At 42.3% G+C, this 25,159-nt stretch overlaps 1 protein-coding gene across 2 annotated transcripts in view; it reads left to right on the forward strand.

The window, feature by feature from the left end:
• The window catches only part of LOC145359960 (tubulin-specific chaperone cofactor E-like protein), a 125,189-nt gene that overhangs the window by 89,661 nt on the left and 10,369 nt on the right, over positions 1-25,159 (forward strand). For both annotated transcript variants that reach the window (XM_080214853.1, XM_080214852.1), the window contains 2 exons: positions 3,950-4,076; positions 6,137-6,250. In XM_080214853.1, the coding sequence (XP_080070979.1) occupies positions 3,950-4,076; positions 6,137-6,250 (241 nt within the window). The remainder of the gene's footprint in view (positions 1-3,949; positions 4,077-6,136; positions 6,251-25,159) is intronic.

Here is a 25,159-nt window from a genome sequence, read left to right on the forward strand (position 1 = left end):
AAGCTAGTCTTAATTGCCTGCGTTTGGCCCATATCTGTCAGTACCCACCTTACCCATACAACTGTGTAAGCACTTTTTAAAAGACAAAATTGTACCCACGTCTACTGCTACCTCTGGAAGCTTGTTCCAGACACTCACCACCCCGTGTGAAAAAATTGCCCCCGTGGACCCTTTTGTATGTCTCCCCTCTCACCTTAAACCTATGCCATCTAGTGTTAGACCTTTGGGAAAAGATATTGACCATCTAGCTGATCTATGTCCTTCATTATTTTATAGATCTCAATAAAATCATCTCTATGCCTCCTACGCTCCAAGGAAAGAAGTCCCAGTGTATCCAGCCTCTCCTTATAACTCAAACCATCAAGTCCTGGTAGCATCCTAGTAAATCGTTTCTGCATTCTTTCCAGTTTAACCATATAATTTCTATAATAAGGTGACCAGAACTGTACACAATATTCCAAGTGTGGCCTTACCAATATCTTGTACAACTTCAACCATACGTTCCAACTCCTGTACTCAATGTTCTGACCAATGAAACCAAGCATGCCGAATGCTTTCTTCACCACACTATCCACCTGTGACTCCACTTTCAAGGAGTTGTGAACCTGTACCCCTAGATCTCTTTGTTCTATAATTCTCCCCAATACCCTACCACTAACTGAGTAAGTCCTACCCTGGTTCGATCTACCAAAATGCATTATTAAACTCCATCTGCTATTCATCAGCCCACTAACCCAATTGATCAAGATCCCATTGCAATCCTGGATAATCTTCTTCACTGTCCATTATGCCACCAATTTTGGTGCATTCTGCAAACTTACTAACCATGCTTCCTATATTCTCATCCAAATCATTAATATAAATGACAAATAACAATGGACCCAGCCTCAATCCATGAGGCACACCGCTGGTGACAGGCCTTCAGTTTAAAAAACAACCCTGTACAACCATGCTGTGTCTTCTGTCATCAAGCCAATTTTCTATCCAATTCACTACCTCATCCCTGAGATTTAACCTTATGCAACAATCTGCCATATGGTACCTTGTCACATGCCTTGTTAAAGTCCATGTAGACAACATCAACTGCATTGCCCTCATCTACCTTCTTGGTTACCCCTTCAAAAAATTCAAATTTGTGAGACGTGATTTTCCTCTCACAAAGCCATGCTGACCGTCCCTAACCAGATTTTGCATCTCGAAATGCCTGTAGATCCTGTCTCCCAGAATGCCTTCTAACAATTTACCCACTGCAGATATGAGGGTCATCAGCCAGTAGTTTCCAGGCTTTTCCTGCAACCCTTTTTAGACAAAGGCACAACATTTTGCCACCCTCCAATCTTCAGGCACCACACCTGTGGCTGTCAATGATTCAAATATCTCTGCTAAGGAACCTGCAGTTTCCTCCCAGGCCATATACATGGGCTTTAGTGAAGCCTTTGTTAGGGTTCTTCATGGCATAGGATCCGAGGTATGTTGGTAGGATGGATACAAATCTGTTTGGGCATAGAAAGCAGAGAGTAGCAGTGGAAGGGTACTTTCCTGATTGGAGACCTGTAACATGTGGTGTTCCACAAGGATCAGTGTAGGGACCTTTTTTGTTTGCAATATGTATAAATGATTTGGAGGAAAATGTAAGAGGCCGAATCAGTAAATTTGCAGATGATACAAGAATTGGGGGAATAACGGATAGTGAGGAGGATTATCAAAGGATATAGCTGGATGTAAATCGGCTGGAGACCTGGGCCAAAAGATGACAGATGGAATTTAACCAGGACAAATGTGAGGCAATGTGATTTGGAAGGTCTACTGCAGAAGGAAAGTATACAGTAAATGGTAGAGCCCTTAGAAATATTAACAGGGATCTGGGTGTGAAGGTGGCACCCTGAAAGTGGCAATTCAGGTGGACAAGGCGGTCAAGAGGGCATATGGTATACTGGCCTTCATCAGTCAGGGCATTGAGTATAGGAATTGGAAAATTAAATTGCAGTTGTATAAGATTTTAGTTAAGCCATATTTGGAGTATTGTATACAATTCTGGTCACCATACTACTGGAAGGATGTTGATGCATTAGAAAGGGTGCAGAAAAGATTTACCAGGATGTTGCCTGGTTTGGAGGATATGGACTACGAAAAAAGGTTGAACGAACTTGGATTGTTTTCATTGGAGTGTCCAAGGATGAGGGGGGGGACCTGATGGAGGTTTGCAAGATTATGACAGGCTTGGATAGTGTGGATAGCTAAGAGTCTTTTTCCCAGGGTCGAAGGGTCAGTTACTCGGGGGCATGGGTTGAGAACGAGAGGGGGAAAGTTTAAAAGAGATGTAAGGGGTAAGTTTTTCATGCAGAGGGTGGTGAATGCCTGGAAAAGGCTGCCAGAGGAGATGGTGGAAGCAGATTCTATAACAACGTTCAAGAAGCATTTGGATAGATACATAAATAGGCAGGAAATAGAGGGATATGGACCACATAGAGGCAAGAAAATATTAGATTAGAGAGGCATCTATGTCAGTGCAGACTTCGTGGGCCAAATGGCCTGTTCCTTTACTGTACTGTTCTTTGTTCTTGAAGAAAGGATGTAAATATATTGGAGGAAGTTGAAAGGATGTTTGCTAGGTTGATAATTAGAATGAGTAGGTCATCCTATGAGGAAAGGTTAGACAGACTGGGCTTATTTTCACTGAAGTTTAGAAGAGTGTTGAATTGATTGAGCTTGAATAATCTTAACAAGGTGGACAGGGAAAGGATATTTCCTCGTGGGTGAGCCCAGAACTAGGGGGCACTGTTTTAAAATTCAAGGGTACCCCTTTGGGACACAGATAAGGAGAATTTTTTTCTCTCAGCGAGTTGTGCAATTTTGGAACTCTACTTCACATGTTGGTGGAGGTAGAATTATTAGATATTTTTAAGGTGGAAGTTGTTCAATTCTTATTAGAAAGAGAATCAAAGGTTATCAAAGGTAAATAGGAATATGGAATTTGAAACACAAATAGATCAGCCGTTATTTTATCAAATGGCAGATCAGGCTGGAGGGGCCCATTTGACCTACTTCTATTTTGTATGTCTCCATGTCTGTCAGTATGAAAGTGCTTGCCCACATTTATTATGTGCTACAATAATATCCTGCTCCCCTCTGCACAACTTACTGCCCCTCCAAACTTAGGCCTTTTCAAAAACTTAGCTATGAAACACTCTTCCCTTCATCCAATCCATTAATATGAATGATAAGAAGCTTAGCATCCAGTTCAGAATGTTGGGAAACAACTTGCCAGTCAGTGAACATTCCCTTTATGCATACTTTCTGTATCATCCCCAGCAACCTATCAATCTCTATCACAAAAGTACCTCTAATTCATGCACGTACACTCGTGGAAATTTATCAAATGCTTCTGGAAGGCCAGAAAGAAAATTGCTAGATCCATCTTTTATCTAATTTGGTAATGACCTCATTTTTAAACATTCAATTAGTTTAGCCAGATGTAACTTCAATCCATGCTGGCTCTCTTTTATTAACTTGCACTTATTGGAAGTACTCAGTCACTCCATCCCCAGTGAAGGACACCGTTAAATATGTTAAATGTTAGACAAAAAGATATGTAGTTACCGGGTTTTTACTTCCTCCCTATATGCTGGAATAGCATTTGCAGAATTCTTAGTCAAAGGTTGAACTTCCAAATTTAGAAAATATTGATTGCATCAGCTTTTGCAAATTTCCTCACTTACTTCTTTTAATACTCTTGGGAGGAAGTCATTCAATTCTCGGGATTTGTCCATCTTAAATCCCAGTGATCCTGTTTATCACTTTTTGACTTGTGTTAAATTGTTTGAAGATATAGAAAGTGAGCTAACAAAGAATGCTGTGAATTTGTATTAAATTATAAAGGTTGATTATACTTTATACCTGCTGCTTAGTTTATGACTGCAGATGCTAATTCAGCACTATTATCCACTAGGACTAAGTTCTTGGAATGACATTGATAAACTCAAAGCGTTTCCTAAACTGGAAGAAGTGAGGCTTCTAGGAATTCCCTTACTGCAGAGTTATTCTGAGGAGGAGCGACGCAAGCTTGTCATAGCTAGGTAACTGTAATCTTTTGATCCACCTTGAACATACACATTGAACCATGTAGAAGTTGCATTTGAGCCTATGGGTGGGACAGGGTTATATCTGACTGTGTAGTGTGTTGTATTGATGGCTGTGGACAATTTGTATTGAGCTGCAAGTATGTAAGTTTGGATGGAAGGCATGTGGTCCATTTCTTTTTGTGGTTATTGGTATCCATTCTTGCACTGTTATCTTTCTAATTACTTGATGAATAAATGAATTAAATTAAAACAGTGTATTGATTTTGTGTCTATTTGCCAATTCCCATAGCATGCAGATCAGTTTTGCTTTAGGTTACTCAAATGTTGTTATAGCTTTGAGCTTAACAAATTCCTAAGTTTAAAATTTGTCTCCTCTACTCCCACACCCTATCTGCTCATTCCTGTTATGATTAAACATATGAATTCTCTCCAAAAGCCACCTATTTTTTGTATCAGTTATCTCTGTCAATGTGCACACCTGACCTGGAAATGCCAAATTGATATCCATATAATTGCACAGAATTACAGCACAGACTCTGACCATTCAGCTCATTGGTCTTTATTTCTCTCCACATGACACACTACATCTAATCCACCTTTTTGATTTCTTCCCATAATATCCAATGTTCCTTTTCAAAATAAACTATCTAATTATTTAAAATAATTTATGAATCATAAAAAGCATCATGTGTTTATATAGCATTAATTTAATAAAATATTCCAAGATGCTTCACGGGAACATTATCAAGTGGCATCTGACTGAACCACATTGAAGACATGAAGACAGGTGATTAAATGCTTGATCAACATTGTTATTCTTGAAGTGCGTCTTAAAGGAGAGAGAAAGAGATAGGGAAGCCAAAAGTGAGAGGTTTCAAGAAGAAATTTCAGAGTTTAGGGTCTAGTTGGTTGAAGGTACGGCCAGCAATGATGAAGTGGTTAAAATAGGAAATGCAAGAGGTCAGAATTGAAGATCTGCAGACATCTTGAAGAGTTGCGGTGCTAGAGGAGTTTAAAAGGGTGTGGGAGAGGCCAGGGAGAAATTTGAAAATAAGCATGAGCAATTTAAAATTGAAGTATCAAAAAACCAAGAAGCAATGTAGATCTTGTACAGTGAGTACGATGGGTGAATAGAGTTTGGTGCAGGTTAGGACATGAATAGCAGAGTTTTGGATCAGCTCAAGTTAATGGAACTTAGAGCAGAAAATTCCAACATCTAAACAACCTTGTGCAATTTAGTTTTTTATAATCTCATATTAATTGTTGATTATAGAACGTAGAACATAGAACACTACAGCACAAACAGGCCCTTCGGCCCACGAGTTGCGCCGATCACATCAACACATACCAATCAATAGACCTATCTATAACCCCCGATCCCATTAAATTCCATATACTCATCCAGAAGTCTTTTAAAAGACCCCAGCGAGTTTGCCTCCACCCCACTGACGGCAGCCGATTCCATTCACTCACCACCCTCTGAGTGAAAAACTTACCCCTAACATCACTTCTGTACTTGCCTCCCCGCACCTTCAATCTGTGTCCTCTCATAGCGACCATTTCAACCCGAGGAAATAGCCTCCGAGAATCCACCCTATCCATTCCACTCAACATTTTATAAACTTTTATCAGGTCGCCTCTCAACCTTCATCTCTCCAGGGAAAAGAGTCCCAGCTCCCTCAACCTAACTTCATAAGGCATGCCTCCCAGTCCAGGCAACATCCTTGTAAATCTCCTCTGTACGCTTTCAATAGCTTCTACATCCTTCCTATAGTGAGGCGACCAGAACTGCGCACAGTACTCCAAATGAGGCCTGACAAGGGTCTTATAGTATATTAATTTTTATTTTCATGATTGTCTTGATGTGAGAGTTTAGCGTTATGACTCTAAAACCTATCAGCCACATCACTGGCTCAAGCCTGGAACAGAAAGCTGTTTTTACACCTTGTTCGAGGGGTCACTTGTTCAATTTTTATAGATTGTTAATTCATCAAAAATAAACTAATGTCCTCTCTTGCTGGCAGACTTTCATTTCATTGCATTTCTCTAACCAGGTTGCCATCGGTTACACTATTAAATGGCAGCAAAGTTGCAGGAGAGAGGATAGATGCGGAACGATTTTTCATACGTTACCATATAAATCACCCAGATGAAGAATTACCAGACAGGCAAGTGATTCCTATTCAGAATTCTCAATCTCCGTGGTACCTGCTCTCTGCTCTTCCACCTCTCTAAATTTTTCTAACTTATTACTTCTCTCACTGCTTCAAAATGCATCTTTTCAAGTATATTCTTTGACCTAGCTGAATCCTGTTTTCCCACTTTTCTCCTTGATGTATACCATTCTCTTCATCCAGTAAATGATTGATGCTTTTTTTCTGTACAGAGCCATTATAGAAACACAAGTTTATAAAAAGATTTGCTTTGGGTTGCTCTGTTGGATTGGATAAAATTTCAGCCTTAGCCTGTTCTAGATTCATTCATATTTAATCCTTGTGCTTCTTTGCAGTTTGCAGATTAATTTCTTTTGTCTGTTAATTCTCCCAAAGCTTTTGTCCCAAGATTCTGACGTTGGTACAAATCCAGGCATTTCTAGAACCCTGAAACAGAACAAATGTCATCCTTATTGAGATGCAAAATGATAAAAATAGAAGGACATTAGGAATGCTGCCAGTCTCAGCTGTGGGAACTGTCCTTCCCAGAATTGACCAAACTATCTACTATTTGAATAACATTTTGACATGATCTTCTGCCAACTGCTTCAAGCACTGTAAAATGTAATATTCCATTCACAGTCTCTGACTATGATAATTACTTAAAATGTTCATTGGAAAACATGAAGTCATTGTTGTACCTGCTGTATATGTAAATAGCAACTATTGTACAAGACAAAACTGAGAAGAAAGACATGCTCACTGAATTAGGGTTTGTGAAGTTGAATGTATGCATCTGTTAATAGCTGTGCATTGCCAAGAGAATGTGTCTGCCACCAGGTTTACAGTTACTGACTTAGAAACAGAACAGTACAGCACAGTACAGGCCCTTTGGCCTTCAGTGTTGTGTTGAGCTATGTCCAAACCCAAGATCAAGCTATCCCACTCTCTATTATTCTGGTGTGTTCCATGTACCTATCCAATAATCCTTGAAAGTTCCTAAAGTGTCCAACTCCACTGTCACAGCAGGCAGTGCATTCCACACCCCAACCATTCTCTGAGTAAAGAATCTACCTTGGATATCCCTCCTATATCTCCCACCATGAATCTCATAGTTGTGCCCCCTAGCTACACCCACCCGAGGAGATAGTGTCTGCACGTCCACTCTGTCTATCCCCCTCATCATCTTATAAACCTCTATTAAGTAGCCTCTCACCCTCCTCCGCTCTAAAGAAAAAAGCCCCAGCTCCCTCAACCTTTCCTCATAAGACCTACCTTCCAAACTAGGCAGCATCCTGGTAAATCTCCTCTGCACTCGCTGTAATGCTTCCACATCCTTCTTATAGTGAGGTGAACAGAACTGCACACAATATTCCAAATGTGGTCTCACCAAGGACGGGTATAGTTGCAGCATAACCCCACGGTTCTTAAACTCAAACCCCCTGTTAATAAACGCTAACACACTATAAGCCTTCTTCACGGCTCTATCCACTTGAGTGGCAACCTTCAGAGATCTGTGGATATGAACCCCAAGATCTCTCTGTTCCTCCACATTCCTCACAATCCTGCCATTGACCCTGTAATCCACATTCAAGTTTGTCCTACCAAAATGAATCACCTCACACTTATCAGGGTTAAACTCCATCGGCCGCTTTTCAGCCCAGCTCTGCATCCTATCCATGTCTCTTTGTAGCCTACAACAGCCCTCCACCTCATCTGCTACTCCACCGATCTTGGTGTCATCAGCAAATTTACTAACCCACCCTTCAGTCCCCTCTTCCATATTGTTTCATATTCCTCTACAAAATGTTTTCTTGTTTGCTATCCACACTATCATTAAATCTATGAACATCAGATGCTGACTGAAACCTAATTTTCAAACAGTCTACTTTTAGCTTTCAATTAAGCTTGTAATCTGGCTATATTAGTTACCAACTCTGTTCCTCTTGTTAACAGTCTGAAATTAAGTCTATCTGTTCATAACCTTCATGCCACATTTGATCCTGAGACACGCTTTTGACCTCATGTCCATACCATGTCTCAGAGTACCTGTTTCCACTCCCATGACTATGCCTGACTTCACTTGTTACAGCTTATCTGCTGCTGAAGCCCTGATTCATGCCTTTGTTTAGATTATTCCAATGCGCTCTTGACTGGTCTTCCATGTGCTACCATCTGTAAATTTAAGATCATCTAAACTCTGCTATCTGTGTCTTAACTCACAGCAAACCAATTTTCCTCTCACCTCTCTGCTAATTGACTTATATTAACTCCCAGTCGAATGATGTTTTGGTTTTAAAATTCTCATCCCTGGTTCTAATCCCTGCATGGCTTTGCCCTCCCTATTTTTCCAGCCTCTCAACCCCAAGATACCTATGCTAATCTAATTCTAGCTTTTGAGTAACCTTATTTTAATTATCCACAAGTCGGTGAGCCTCACATCTGTAGTGGTAAGTTGTTAGAAGGTATTTTGAAAGATGCAAGCACTGATTAGGGATAGTCAGCATGGCTTTGTGAGTGGAAAAATCATGTCTCACAAATTTGATTGAGTTTTTGAAGGGGTAACCAAGAAGGTAGATGAGAGCAGTGCAATTGATGTTGTCTACATGGATTTTAGCTAGGCTAAGGTTAGCAAGGATTTTAGCAAGGATAAGGTTCCATATGGTAGGTTGTTGCCGAAGGTTAAATCTCATGGGATCTAGGGTGAGGTAGCAAATGGATACAAAGTAGTGCAGCAAGCTGGGAAATTCACGCCCCATGTTGCTTACTGCCTGCAAAGTCTCATAGTGATTTTCATGTTTATATCTCCCTTTCTTAGCTTTTGCACCAAGTGATTAGCCATAAGTGACTAAGTTCCCCTTGTCACACCTGCCACAAGGTTTTGCCTTAAGTATTACCATCTCCTCTTTGCCCTGATTCCCATGACCTCTTCAGTTTATGCTCTGTATTGCCAAAGTCATAGAGGTTTACAGCATGGAAACAGGCCCTTTGGCCCAACTTGTCCATGCTGCCTAGTATTTACCATTAACCTAGCCCCAATTGCCCACGTTTGGCCCATATCCCTCAATACCGATCTTCCCAAGTAACTGTCTAAATGCTTTTTAAAAGACAGAATTGTACCCACCTCTACCATTGCCTCTGGCAATTTGTTCCAGACATTCACCACCCTCTGTGTGAAAAAATTACCCCTTTTGTTTCTCTCCCCACTCATCTTAAACCTATACCCTCTAGTTTTAGACTCCCCTTCCTTTGGGAAAAGATAGTGACTATCTAGCTGAGCTATGCCCTCATTATTTTATAGATCTCTATAATATCACCCCAAAGCCTCCTATGCTCCAGGGAAAAAAGTCTGAGTCTACCCAATCTCTCCTTATAACTCAATCCATCAAGTCCGGTAGCATACTAATAAATCTTTTCTGCACTCTTTCTAGTTTAGTATTCGTAGAATCATAGAATCCTACAGTGCAGAAGGAAGCCATTCGGCTCATCAAGTATGCACTGTCACAGTCCCACCCAGGCCCTATCCCCATAATCCCAAGTATTTACCCCACTAGTCCCCCTGATATTCAGGGGAAATTTAGTTTGGCCAATCCACCTAACCTGCACATCTTTAAGAACATAAGGAATAGGAGCAGGAGTAGGCCATCTAGCCACTCAAGCCTGGCCCGCCATTCAATAACATCATGGCTGATCTGATAGTGGTTTAGTTCCACTTACCCGCCTGCTCCGCATAACCCTTAATTCCCTCATTGGTCAAAAATCTATCTACCTGTGACTTAAACACATCTTTGGATTGTGGAGGAAACCAGAGCACTGGAGAAAACCCACACAGACATGGGGAGAACATGCAAACTTTGCACAGACTGTGACCCAAGCGGGAATCAAACCTGAGTCCCAGGAGCTATGAGGCAGCAGTGCTAACCACTGTGACACCAAGCCACCCCTTTCTAATATCCTTTTTATAATAGGGCGACCAGAACTGTACACAGTATTCTAAGTATGGCCTCACCAATCTCTTGTACAACTTCAACAAGATATCCCAACTCCTAAATTCAATTTTCTGACCAATGAAACCAAGCATGCTGAATTCCTTCTTCACCACCCTGTCCATCTGTGACTCCACTTTCAAGGAGCTATGAACCTGTACTCCTAGATCTCTTTGTTCTATAACTCTCCCCAACACCCTACTGTTAACTGAATAAGTCCTGCCCTGGTTCAAACTACCAAAATGCATCACCTCACATTTATCTAAATTAAACTCCATCTGCCATTCATTGGCTCACTGGCCCGATTGATCAAAATCCTGTTGCAATCCTAGATAACCTTCTTCACTGTCCACTATGCAACCGATCTTGGAGTCATCTGCAAACTTACTAACCATGCCTCCTAAATTCTCATCCAAATCATTAATGTAAATGAAAATAACAGTGGACCCAACACCGATCCCTGAGGTACACCGCTGGTCACAGGCGTCCAGTTTGAAAAACAACCCTCTACAACCACCCTCTGCTTCTGTTGTCAAACCAATTTTGTATCCAATTGGCTACCTCACCCTGGATCCCAAGAGATTTAACCTTATGCAACTACCTACCATGCGGTACCTTATTAAAGGCCTTGTTGACAATGTCGACTGCCTGCCCTCATCTACCTTCTTGGTATTTTGTATGTATGTAAAGAAGAAGAGGATAGCCAGGAAAAGGGTTGGTTCACTCAAAGATAGTTGAGGGAATTTGTGCATGGAACCAGAGGAAATGGGCAAGATACTAAATGAATACTTTGCGTCAGTACTCACAGAAGAGAGGGATTTGATGGATGAAGAGCCTAGGGTAGGGCATGTAAATATTCTGGGTCATGTTGATATCAAAAAGAAGGAGATATTGGGCATCTTAAAAAGCATGAAAATATATAAGTCTCCAGGGCCTGATGGGATCTACCCCAGAATACTGAGAGAGGCTAGGGTGGAAATTGCTGGAGCCTTGACAGAAATCTTTGTATCCTCATTGGCTACAGGTGAAGCTCCAGAGGACTGGAGGATAGCCAATGTTGTTCCACTGTTTAAGAAGGGCAGCAGGGATAATCCAGGAAATTGTAGCCGGTGAGCCTTACTTCAGTGGTAGGGAAATTATTGAAAAAGATTCTTAGGGACAAGATTTATTCAAATTTGGAAACAAATTGATTTATTAGTGATAGATGGTCTGTTTTTGTGAAGTAGAGGTCTTGATTGTGTTTTTCGAGGAAGTGATGAAGATGATGGATGAGGGAAAGGCAGTAGATGTTGTATACATGGACTTCAGTAAAGCCTTTGACAAGGTACCACATGGTAGACTAATATGAAAGGTGAAGTCACAAGGGATCGGAGGAGAGCTGGCAATATGGATAGAGAACTGGCTTGGCCACAGAAGACAGAGGGTGACAGTAGAGGGTGCTTTTCTGAATGGAAGGCTGTGATTAGTGGTGTTCCACAGGGATCAGTTCTGGCAACATTGTTGTTTGTAATACATATAAATGATTTGGAGGAAAATGTAGTTGGTCTGATTAGTAAGTTTGCAGATGACACAAAAATTGGTGGAGTTGCACATAATGGAGCGGATTGTCAGAGGACTCAGCAAGATATAGACCGGTTGGAGACTTGGGCGGAGAAACGGCAGATGGAGTTTAATCCGGACAAATGTGTTCTAATGTATTTCGGAAGGTCCAATGTATGTAGGAATTATATAGTAAATGGAGTATTGATAGGCAGAGAGATGTGGGCATACATGTCCACCAATCATGAAAGTGGCAACACAGGTGGATAATAGTCAAGAAAATATGTGGCATGCTTGTCTTCATTGGTCGGGGCATTGAGTATAAAAATTGGCAGGTCATGCTGCAGCTGTACAGAACCTTAGTTAGGCCTCATTTAGAATATTGTGTACAATTCTGGTTGTGACACTACCAGAAAGATTTGGATGCTTTGGAGAGGGTACAGGAAAGATTTATCAGCATGTTGCCTGGTCTTGAGAGTATTAGCTATGAGGAGAGGTTGGAGAAACACGGTTTGTTCTCACAGGAACGCCAGAGGGATGAAGAGTGACCTGATAGAGGTCTACAAGATTACAAGTGACATGGACAGAATAGGTAGGCAGGTGCTCTTTCCCAGGGTAGAAAAGTCAGGAACTAGGGGACATAGGTTTAAGGTATGTAGGGAAAAGTTTAGAGGAGATGTGCGAGGCAAGTTTTTACACAGAGGGTGGTGAATGTCTTGAATGCACTGCCTGGGGAGGTGGTGGAAGCAGGTACGATAGCGGCATTTATGGGACAACTAGATGAATACATGAATACAGTGGAAGGATACAGACACCCTAAGTGCATACGGCTTTAGCTTAGGCAGACGTCATGATCTACGCAGGCTTGGAGAGCCGAAGGGCCTGTACCTGTGCTGCATGGTTCTTTGTTCTTTGTATCCCACGAACGTCTGAAGGATATTTTCAATCCAACATGAGGTTGAGTCACATCACTTTGCAATTTTCCAGAATGACTGCCTAAGGCAGGTATTTCACCTGTTGTAGAATAATGAGGCCTGATTTAGCACCCTGTCAGTATCAGGCCTTCTTACACCGTGGGGATTGTCTCTCCTGGAAGATTTCATCTCTCCCCTTTATACTCCTTCCGGGGAGGCGTAAGAGACATTTTTCTGTGAAACCTCCATAGTGTCCTTCCCCATCAATTCCAGTGAGCAGAGGTGAAATAAAATATAGTTCATGGAGTAAAAGGAAGAGTAGCAATATGGATACAAAATTGGCTGAATAATAGGAAGCAAAGAGTAATGGTTTTTCGAACTGAAGGAAAGTTTGTAGTAGTATTCTTCAGTGGCCAGTACAGATATATATTTATGATCTACTTTCTGGTGTGCAGAGGACTAATTTAAAATTTGTGGATGACACAAAATTTGGAAATATTGTAATCTGTGAGGAGGATAGAATAGAATGTCAAAAGGACATAGACAAATTGGTGGAATGGACAGAAAGCAGATCAATTGGAGAAGTGTGAGGTGATGCATTTTGGTAGGAAAAACACAAGAGAAACAATATAAAACAAGCTGCAAAATTCTAAAAGGCTTGCAGAAACAGAGTGACCTGGGTGTATATCATTAGAAGTTGCAGGAAAGGTGGAGAGAGCAGTTAATAAAGCACATAGAATTTTGGGCTTTATTAATAGGGACATAGAGTACAAAGAGGTTATGGTGAACAAGACACTAGTTAAACCTCAGCTGGAATATAGCGTACAGTTCTGGGCACCACACTTTAACAGGGATGTGAACGCTTTTGAGAGTATGCAGAAGAGGTTTACAAGAATTGTTTCAAGGATGAGAAACTTCAGTTATGAGGAAAGATGAGAGACATTGGGACTGTTTTCTATGGAGAAAAGAAAGCTGAGAGGAAATTTGTTAGGCACAAAATCATGAGGGGATTGGACAAAGTGAATAAGAAGAATTGTTCCTCATTGTAAAAAGTTCAAGAATGAGAGGTAAGAACCAAATGTGATGTGAGAAAATGGACTGCACTGCCTGAACGTTTGGTGGAGGCAGATTCAGTCAAAACATTCAAAAGGGCATTAGATGATTAGTTGAATGGAAACGATGCGCAGAAGTAAGGGGGAATGGCACGAAATGGTTGGGAGAGCTGGTGTAGAAATGGGCCAAATGGCCTCCTTCTGCGCTGTAACAATTCTGTGACTCTGTTATTAAATTAATATATCAGACTGATGCAGATGGTAAATGATGGTGCCAATTCAGATCAAACTCATAAAGAACTGTATAACTAAAGAATAATAATTGATTCTTGTACTTGAATAACCTACATCTCTCAATAATTTCTACCTTAACTAGGGCTTAACCAGGGAAATAAAGTTTTTAACCAGAAATAATATTTTTGTTTATATGGTGCAGAATATTCCTAAATCTTTGAAGTCTGTGCCTTAATATTTGCTTTGTCATTGAGTAGAATTACATTGTAATTGTCTGAAGTAATGTATCCTTTCTTTTGTATCTACTGACTATTTGTAAATGCACAAAGGAACAGTTCGTTGTAAAGTACTACTGTCAAAAGGCATGTCATCACCTTCTGACATTTAACTTTAGGAATGTGACTCAGTTTTTCTTGGTCCTTGAAAGTAAATGTATGTTAAATGGTCTGTAATAATTGGTAAGATCTCTTTTCTTAGTTAAAAAGCTGCTTTACTAAAACTTTGATAGCTTTTAATATGTTCGGGTGAGTATCTTCTGTGAAAGGAAGTAATTGAGGGACCATGATTGGTCAAGGACTGTATCACAGTGTCAGAGAGGAAGTTTGATGAGGACTTGTCTGTTGAGGTAGTATGGGCGGAGATTAGAAATAGGAGAGGAGAGGTCACCCTGCTGGGAGTCTTTTATAGACCTCCAAAAAGTTCTAGAGAGGTTGAGGAAAGGATTGCGGAGACGATCCTGGTTAGGAGTGAAAGTAATAGGGTAATTGTTATGGGGGACTTTAACTTTACTAATATTGATTGGAATTGCTATAGCTCTAGCTCGTTAGAGGGGTCAGTTTTTGTTCAAAGTGTGCAGGAAGGTTTTTTGACTCAGTATGTTGATAGGCCAACTAGAGGTGAGGCTATATTGGATTTGGTGCTGGGTAATGAGCCAGACCAGGTGCTAGACTTGGAAGTTGGTGTGCATTTTGGTGATAGTGACCACAATTCGGTTACGTTCACCTTAGTGATGGAAAGGGATAGGCATGAACCTCAGGTCAGTAGTTTTAGCTGGGGGAAGGGTAATTATGAGGCTATTAGGAGAGAATTAGGAAGCATAGGTTGGACTAGGAGATTACAGGGACTGGGAACGTCCGAAATGTGGAATTTTTTCAAGGAACAGCTACTGCGGGTCTGCAATAGGTATGTCCCTGTCAGGCAAGGAGGATTTGGTAGGGCTAGGGAACCGTGGTGTACTAAAAAAGTTGATTCGTTGGTTAGGAAGAAAAAGGAGGCTTATGATCAGATGAGGCTTGAGGGCTCAGGTAGTGCATTAGAAAGCTTTAGATTGGCTAGGAGGGAGTTGAAGAGGGAGTTAAGAAGGGCTAAAAGAGATGACTTTGGCTGATAGGATTAAGGAGAATCCTAAGACGTTCTATAGGTATGTCAAGAACAGAAGGTTGGTTAGGGCAAGATTAGGGCCAGTTATAGACAGTAGAGGGAAGTTGTGTGTGGAACCGAAAGAGATTGGAGAGGCATTGAACCAATATTTCTCTTCGGTGTTTACGCAAGGGGACATGAATGTAGCTGTGGAGGACACTGGGGTGCAGGGGTGTAAAATAGAAAGTATTTCAGTTGAAACCAGGGATGTGCTGGATATTCTAGAGGGCTTGAAAATAGATAAGTCCCCTGGTCCGGATGGGATTTACCCTAGGATTCTCTGGGAGGCTAGAGAGGTGATTGCAGAGCCTCTGGCTCTGATCTTCAGGTCATCGTTGGTCTCTGGTATAGTACCGGAAGATTGGAGGACAGCGAATGTTGTCCCATTGTTTAAGAAGGGGAGCAGAGACTTCCCCGGGAATTATAGACCGGTGAGTCTTACTTCTGTTGTGGGCAAGATTTTAGAAAGAATTATTAGGGATAGGATTTATAGTTATTTGGAGAGTAATGAATTGATTAGAGGCAGTCAGCATGGTTTTGTAGCAGGTAGGTCGTGCCTTACTAACCTTATTGAGTTCTTTGAGAAAGTGACCAAAGAGGTGGATAGGGGTAAGGCAGTTGACGTGGTATATATGGATTTTAGTAAGGCGTTTGATAAGGTTCACCATGGTGGGCTTCTGCAGAAAATGCAGATGTATGGGATTGGGGGTAATCTAGGTACTTGGATCAGGAATTGGCTGGCAGATAGGAGACAGAGGGTGGTGGTTGATGGTGAATATTCGTCATGGAGTTCGGTTACGAGTGGTGTGCCTCAGGGATCTGTTTTGGGGCCACTGCTGTTTGTAATTTTTATTAATGATCTGGATGAGGGTATAGTTGGGTGGATTAGTAAGTTTGCTGATGACACCAAAGTCGGTGGTGTGGTAGATTATGAGGAAGGGTGTCATAGTTTGCAGGGTGACTTAGACAGGTTGCAGAGCTGGGCCGCGAGGTGGCGGATGGAGTTTAATGTGGAGAAGTGTGAGGTAATTCATTTCGGTAGGAGTAACAGATGTGTTCAGTATAGGGCTAACGGGAGGACTTTGAATAGTGTGGAGGAGCAGAGGGATCTAGGTGTATGTGTACATAGATCCCTGAAAGTTGGGAATCAAGTAGATAAGGTAGTTAAGAAGGCATACGGTGTCTTGGCGTTTATTGGTAGGGGGATTGAATTTAGGAGTCGCAGCGTCATGTTGCAACTGTACACAACTCTGGCGCGGCCGCACTTGGAGTATTGTGTGCAGTTCTGGTCCCCACATTACAGGAAGGACGTGGAGGCTTTGGAGAGGGTGCAGAGGAGGTTTACCAGGATGTTGCCTGGTATGGAGGGGAGGTCATATGAGGAGAGACTGAGGGATTTGGGGTTGTTTTCGCTGGAAAGGAGGAGGCTAAGAGGGGATCTTATTGAAACATATAAGATGATTAGAGGTTTAGATAGGGTGGATAGTGATAGCCTTTTTCCTCGGATGGAGAATGCTAGCACGAGGGGGCATGGCTTTAAATTAAGGGGGGGTAGTTATAGGACGGATGGCAGGGGTAGGTTCTTTACCCAGAGGGTGGTGAGGGATTGGAATGCCCTGCCTGCTGCGGTTGTAAATGCGCCTAGTTTGGGGGCGTTTAAGAGATTTGTGGATAGGTTTATGGACGAAAAGGGACTGGTTTAGATTAGTGGGTCAGTGTTTTTTTTTTAAAAACTGGTCTGCGCAACATCGTGGGCCGAAGGGCCTGTTCTGCGCTGTAATGTTCTATGTTCTATGATGCCTCAATGGTACAAAACAAAATTTGGCAAGTTATTAATGACTAGTGTTCTTTAAGTAAAAATAACCAGAACATGAATTTTGTGCAAAGTGTAAGTTGAGCGAGGCATACCTGCACTCTTATAGAAAACTAGGCTCTGTTAGCACAGGAGGAAACCATCTTTGCATTTTTGTAGCTCTTCTGGATCTATCTATTGTAATTACATTTCTTTGCTTTTGTAAATATTTTTTCATTTTAAATATACTTATTCAATTAACTTATTTTTAAATTTAATAAAAATAGCAAGTATGGAAATGCTGGATAGGCCATGCAATCCCAGTGGAGAAAGTTAATGGGCCATAACTTCCTGGCTTCCCAGTGTTGGATTTGGGGGTACCCTAAAAGTGCATTTGGAAATCCCTCTCAGAACTTCCCAGGTAAGCATTTAGAACATAGAACATAGAACACTACAGCACAAACAGGCCCTTCGGCCCACAAGTTGCGCCGACCACATCACCTACCAACCTACAGACCTATCTATAACCCTCAATCTCATTAAACCCCATATACTCATCCAGAAGTCTTTTAAAAGACCCCAGCGAGTTCGCCTCCACCACCACTGACGGCAGCCGATTCCATTCACTCACCACCCTCTGAGTGAAAAACTTACCCCTAACATCACTTCTGAACCTCCCTCCCCGCACCTTAAATCTGTGTCCTCTCGTAGCGACCATTTCAAACCGGGGAAATAGCCTCTGAGAGTCCACCCTATCTATTCCTCTCAACATTTTGTAAACTTCTATCAGGTCGCCTCTCAACCTTCGTCTCTCCAGGGAAAAGAGTCCCAGCTCCCTCAACCTAACTTCATAAGGCATGCCTCCCAGTCCAGGCAACATCCTTGTAAATCTCCTCTGCACCCTTTCAATAGCTTCTACATCTTTCCTATAGTGAGGCGACCAGAACTGCGCACAATACTCCAAATGAGGCCTGACAAGGGTCTTATAAAGTTCCAGCATTACCTCCCGACTCCTAAACTCAATCCCTCAATTAATGAAGGCCAGTACACCATACGCCTTCTTGACCACCTCCTCCACCTGCGAGGCCGATTTAAGAGTCCTGTGGACCCGGACCCCAAGATCCTTCTGCTCCTCAACACTACTCAGACTTCAGCCCTTAATAGTGTACTCGTTCATCCCGTTGGTTCTGCCAAAATGGACGACAACACATTTATCCGCGTTGAAGTCCATCTGCCACTTCTCCGCCCAGTCCTGCATCCTATCTATGTCCTGCTGCAACTTTTGCCATCCTTCCAGATCATCCACAACACCACCGACCTTCGTGTCATCAGCGAACTTACTTACCCATCCCTCCACTTCCTCATCCAGGTCATTTATGAAAATGACAATTTGCACAGCAATTGGCTAGAAGTGCTAACTTCCACTAAATAATTTTAAACAACTAACTTCAGGTTGTTCCACCAGAGTTTTGCTAATTAAACCTCTTCTAACTTATGTGTAAATATTTTGAAGACCCAGACAGATCCCTGCTCGGTACTTGTACCCACCCACCCCCACCCCCAATGCCCAGGCCTGACTCTCATCCCTGAAACAATCTGGCTGGACCCCATCCCGTGACCTGATTCACACTTCACTCCCAAATCCCCTGCCCATAAGACCATACGAAATCATAACGGGAGTAGGCCACTCAGCCACTCGATCCTGTTTCACCATTCAGTAGGATCATGGCTGATCCAACATTCCTAATATCCATTTCCCTGCCCTTTTTCGTAACCCTTGATTTCCCCACTGATCAAAATTTTATCTATCTCAACCATAAATATGCACAATGGCTCTGCCCCCACATCTCTCAGTGGCAAGGAGTTCCAAAGGCGTTTTACAGGTATGTCAAGAACAGAAGGTTGGTTAGGGCAAGATTAGGGCCAGTTACAGACAGTAGAGGGAAGTTGTGTGTGGAACCGGAGGAGATTGGAGAGGCGTTGAACCAATATTTCTCTTCGGTGTTCACGCAAGGGGACATGAATGTAGCTGAGGAGGACACTGGGGTGCAGGGGTGTAAAATAGATAGTATTGCAATTGATACGGGGGATGTGCTGGATATTCTAGAGGGTTTGAAAATAGATAAGTCCCCTGGTCCGGATGGGATTTACCCTAGGATTCTCTGGGAGGCAAGAGAGGTGATTGCAGAGCCTCTGGCTCTGATCTTCAGGTCGTCATTGGTCTCTGGTATAGTACCGGAAGATTGGAGGACAGCAAATGTTGTCCCATTGTTTAAGAAGGGGAGCAGAGACTTCCCTGGGAATTATAGACCGGTGAGTCTTACTTCTGTGGTGGGTAAGGTTTTGGAAAGGATTATTAGGGACAGGATTTATAGTTATTTGGAGAGTAATGAATTGATTAGAGACAGTCAGCATGGTTTTGTAGCGGGTAGGTCGTGCCTTACTAACCTTATCGAGTTCTTTGTGAAAGTGACCAAAGAGGTGGATAGGGGTAAGGCAGTTGACGTGGTGTATATGGATTTTAGTAAGGCGTTTGATAAGGTTCACCATGGTAGGCTTCTGCAGAAAATGCAGATGTATGGGATTGGGGGTGATCTAGGTAATTGGATCAGGAATTGGCTAGCAGATAGGAGACAGAGGGTGGTGGTTGATGGTAAATATTCATCATGGAGTTCGGTTACGAGTGGTGTGCCTCAGGGATCTGTTTTGGGGCCACTGCTGTTTGTAATTTTTATTAATGATCTGGATGAGGGTATAGTTGGGTGGATTAGTAAGTTTGCTGATGACACCAAAGTCGGAGGTGTGGTAGATTGTGAGGAAGGGTGTCATAGTTTGCAGGGTGACTTAGAAAGGTTGCAGAGCTGGGCCGCAAGGTGGCGGATGGAGTTTAATGTGGAGAAGTGTGAGGTAATTCACTTTGGTAGGAATAACAGATGTGTTGAGTATAGGGCTAACAGGAGGACTTTGAATAGTGTGGAGGAGCAGAGGGATCTAGGTGTATGTGTACATAGATCCCTGAAAGTTGGGAATCAAGTAGATAAGGTTGTTAAGAAGGCATACAGTGTCTTGGCGTTTATTGGTAGGGGGATTGAATTTAGGAGTCGCAGCGTCATGATGCAACTGTACACAACTCTGGTGCAGCCGCACTTGGAGTATTGTGTGCAGTTCTGGTCCCCACATTACAGGAAGGATGTAGAGGCTTTGGAGAGGGTGCAGAGGAGGTTTACCAGGATGTTGCCAGGTATGGAGGGGAGATCCTATGAGGAGAGACTGAGAGATTTGGGGTTGTTTTCGCTGGAAAGAAGGCGGCTAAGAGGGGACCTTATTGAAACATATAAGATGATTAGAGGTTTAGACAGGGTGGATAGTGATAGCCTTTTTCCTAGGATGGAGAAAGCTAGCACGAGGGGGCACGGCTTTAAATTAAGGGGGGGTAGTTATAGGACTGATGTCAGGGGTAGGTTCTTTACCCAGAGGGTGGTGAGGGACTGGAATGCCCTGCCAGCTGCAGTTGTAAATGCGCCTAGTTTGGGGGCGTTTAAGAGATCTGTGGATAGGTTTATGGACGAAATGGGATTGGTTTAGATTAGTGGGTTAGTGTTGTTTTTTTTTTGAAAAGCTGGTCGGCGCAACATCGTGGGCCGAAGGGCCTGTTCTGCGCTGTAATGTTCTATGTTCTATGTAAAGGTTTACAACCCTCTGAGAGAAGAAATTTCTCCTCATCTCAGTCTTACATTGCTACGCTTTATTCTAAGACTGTGCCCTCTGTTCCAAGACCCTCCCATGAGGGGAAACATTTTCTCAGCATTTACTCTGTCATTCTTATGAATTCCAATAAGCAGAGTCCCAACCTGTTTAACAATTCCTCATCGCTCCATACCAGGGATCATCCCACTGAACCTTCTCTGAATTGCTTACAATTAAATATCTTTCCTTAAATAAGGGGACCAAAACGTCCACACAATGCTCCAGGTATGGTCTCACCGATACTTTGTACAATTGCAGCAAGATTTCGCCACTCTTATATTCCAAACCCCTTGAAATAAGGGCCAACCTTCCACTGGCCTTCCTGATTACCTGCTGCACCTGTGTGCTAGCTTTCTGTGTTTTATGCAAGTCCTCCCAAGTCCCTTTGTGTTGCAGCTTTCTGCAGTTTTTCTTTATTTAGATAACACTCTGCTCTTTTGTTTTCCCTTCCAAAATGACTTCACATTTTCCTCCCATTATACTCAATTTGCCAACTTTTTGCCCACTTACTTGACCCATTAAGACTTATTTAGATAGACCCATGAACAGATGGGGAATAGAGGGATACAAGTAGTTGGTCTAGATAGGACAATGTGATTGGCCAATGTACTGTTCTTTGTTCTATTAATATCTTTTCATAAACTGTATCCCTCTTGCAATTTGCTTTTCCACCTAGTTTTTCATTGTCTGCAAATTTGGCTACAGTGCATTCGCTTCCTTCTTCTACATGTATACTGTAAACAGTTGCGGTCCCAGCACTTATCCCTGTGGAACCCCACTGATTACAGGTCATCAACCTGAAAGAAAGCCCCTTATCCACACTCGCTGTTTCCTGCCCATTGGCCAGTTCTCTCTCCATGCCAATATTCTACCTCCATGGGCTCTTATGACTTATCTTATCAAACACCTTCTAGAACATAGAACATTACAGCACAGTGCAGGCCCTTCAGTCCTCGATGTTGCAGCATCCAGTGGAACCAATCTAATGACCCTCTAACCTAAACTATTCCAATGTTATCCATATGCCTATCCACTGACCATTTGAACGCCCCTAAAGTTGACGAGTCCATAACTGCTGCAGGCAGGGCATTCCACACCCTTACTACTCTCTGAGTAAAGAACCTACCTCTGACATCCGTCCTATAATTACCACCCCTTAATTTAAAGCTATGTCCCCTCGTGTTAGCCATCACCATCCAAGGTAAAAAGCTCTCACTGCCCACCCTATCTAACCCTCTGATCATCTTGTATGCCTCAATTAGGTCACCTCTTAACCTTCTTCTTTCTAACAAAAATAATCTCAAGTCCCTCAGCCTTTCCTCATAAGACCTCCCCACCATACCAGGCAACATCCTGGTAAACCTCCTCTGCACCCTTTCCAATGCCTCCACATCTTTCTTATAATGCGGTGACCAGAACTGTACGCAATACTCCAAGTGCAGCCGCACCAGAGTTTTGTACAGTTGCAACATGATCTCACAACTCCGAAATTCAATCCCTCTACCAATAAAAGCTAACGCACTGTACGCCTTCTTAAACAACATTATCAACCTGGGTGCCAACTTTCAGGGAGCTATGCACATGTACACCGAGATCTCTCTGCTCGTCAACACTACTAAGAGTCCTTCCATTTGCCCTATATTCTGTACTCCTGTTCCTCTTACCAAAGTGAATCACCTCACACTTTTCCGCATTACACTCCATTTGCCACCTCTCAGTCCAGCTCTGCAGCTTATCTATGTCCCTCTGCAAACTGTAACATCCATCCTCACTGTCTACAACTCATCCAACTTTGGTGTCATCAGCAAATTTGCTAACCCATCCTTCTACACCCTCACCTAGGTCATTTATAAAAATGACAGACAGCAGTGGCCCCAAAACAGATCCCTGAGCTGCACCACTTGTAACTGAACTCCAGGTTGAATATTTCCCATCAACCACCACCCTCTGTCTTCTATCAGCTAGCCAATTCCTGATCCAAACTGCTAAATCACCCCCAATCCCACGCATCTGCATTTTCTGCAGTAGCCTACCATGGGGAACCTTATCAAATGCTTTGCTAAAATCCATATATCCACGTCAACTGCCTTACCCTTATCCACCTCTTTGGTCACCTTTTCAAAAAACTCGATAAGGTTTGTGAGGCACGACCTACCCTTCACAAACCACGTTGACTATCCCTAATCAATTTATTTCTCTCTAGATGATTAGAAATCCTATCCCTTATAATTCTTTCCAAAACTTTGCCCACAACAGAAGTAAGGCTCACTGGTCTATAATTCCCAGGATGGTCTCTACTCCCCTTCTTGAACAAGGGGACAACATTTGCTATCCTCCAGTCTTCCGGCACTATACCTGTAGTCAATGACGACATGAAGATCAAAGCCAAAGGCTCTGCAATCTCCTCCCTAGCCTCCCAGAGAATCCTAGGGTAAATCCCATCCGGCCCAGGGGACTTATCTATTTTCATACTCTCAAGAATTGCTAATACCTCCTCCTTATGTACCTCAATTCTGGCAAAGTCCAACTACAACACCTCTATCAGTTCCCCTCTATCCACCTCCAGTTGAGACTTCCTGGAAAAATTCTAATGACTTAATCAAGCACGATTTCCCTTTCATGAAGCCATGCTGACTCTGCTTGGTTAGATTATTACTTCCTTAATAGCTGATCCAACATTTTTCCAACATTGAATGTTAGGCTAATTGGCCTATAGTTACCTGCTTTTTGCTCCCTCTCTTTTTGAATAGGGATGTCACATCTGTAGTTTTCCAAACCTCCAGTACTTCTTCAAAATCCAAGGATTTTTGGAAATTTACAACCACTGGCTAGAATTTTACTGGCCTGTCTGCCACGGGAGTCTGAGCAGGAGAGGGCTGGAGAATGGGAAGGTCCATTAATCATGAGCGGGATTTTACAGTTTCAGGATGAGTGATGCTATAAAATCCCACCCACTATCTCTGCAGCTACTTCTTTTAAGACCCTCAAGTGCAAGCCATCAGGGCCAGGAGAATTACCCCCATTAGCCCCTTAGATTGTCTAACACTACTTCTCTCGTGATAGTGATGGCACTTGATCCCTGCCTTGTATTCTTTAGTATTAATGGGATATTCGAAGTATCTTTCCCTATAAAATCTGATGCAAAATGTGTTTAACTCCTCTGCCATTTCCTTGATTCCCATAACTATCTTTCCAGATTCACTTTCTAAGGAACTTATGTTTACTTTGACCTCTCTCTTCCTTTTCATACATTGAAAGAAGCTCTTATTGTCAGTTTTTTTATTCCTTGCTATTTGCCTTCGTAGTTTACTTTCTCTCTAATAACTTTATATCCTCCTCAGATGGATTCTGAATTTATCCATCATCTGGGCTATCGCTGACTTTTGCCTCCTTATAATGCATTTCCTTTTAACTTAATGCCCTCCTTAACTTCCTTGATTAGTCAAGGTTGGTTTATCTCTCTCTTAGAATCCTTCCTCCTTACTGGGCTATGTTTTTGCTGAGATTCATGAATTACCTCCTTAAATGCCTGCCACTGCTTGCGTACTATCTTTCCTGCTAATCTATCTGCCCAGTCCACTTGAGCTACCTCTGTCCTTGTTTCATTGTCATTTCTATTATTTAAGTTAAGCATAGTTGTTTCCAAAACAAGTTTTCCACTCTCAAACTGAATATTAAATTTTCATCTTATGATCACTACTTCCTAGGGAATCATTTACTTTGGCGTCAGTTATTAAACCTGCCTCGTTACCTATTACCAGATCCAAGATCGCATGTTCCCTGGTTGGCTTCATGACAAATTGCTCTAGGAAGCTATCCTTAGTGCACTCTATGAATTTGTTGTTGTGGCTACCTTTTCCAACTTGATTAACCCAATCAGTGTGAAGATTAAAGTCAATCATAATTATTGCTCGATTCTTCTTTACATGCTCCTATTATTTGTTGAACTATATCCTCTTGTACAGCGTGGCTACTGTCTGAGGATCTATACTCCTATCAATGTCTTCTTTCCATTGTTATTTTTTGCCTCCACCCAAATGAGTTCTACAAAACCTGAGCTTAGATTGTCTCTCACACAATTGGCCTCGTTTCAACTCTTGCTACCCCATTACCTTTTCCTTCCCTCCATCTTTCTGAAAGGTCAAAGATCCCTGAATATTAAGGTCCCAGTCCCTCTTCCAATGCTTGACCCCTCCTTGATGTCCAACCTCTGACAACCCCCTGTTTATAGAATTACAGAG

The sequence above is a fragment of the Carcharhinus amblyrhynchos genome, chromosome 29 (genome assembly GCF_965287045.1).
Source record: "Carcharhinus amblyrhynchos chromosome 29, sCarAmb.v2.hapA, whole genome shotgun sequence".
In the NCBI taxonomy this organism is placed as follows: Eukaryota; Metazoa; Chordata; class Chondrichthyes; order Carcharhiniformes; family Carcharhinidae; genus Carcharhinus; species Carcharhinus amblyrhynchos.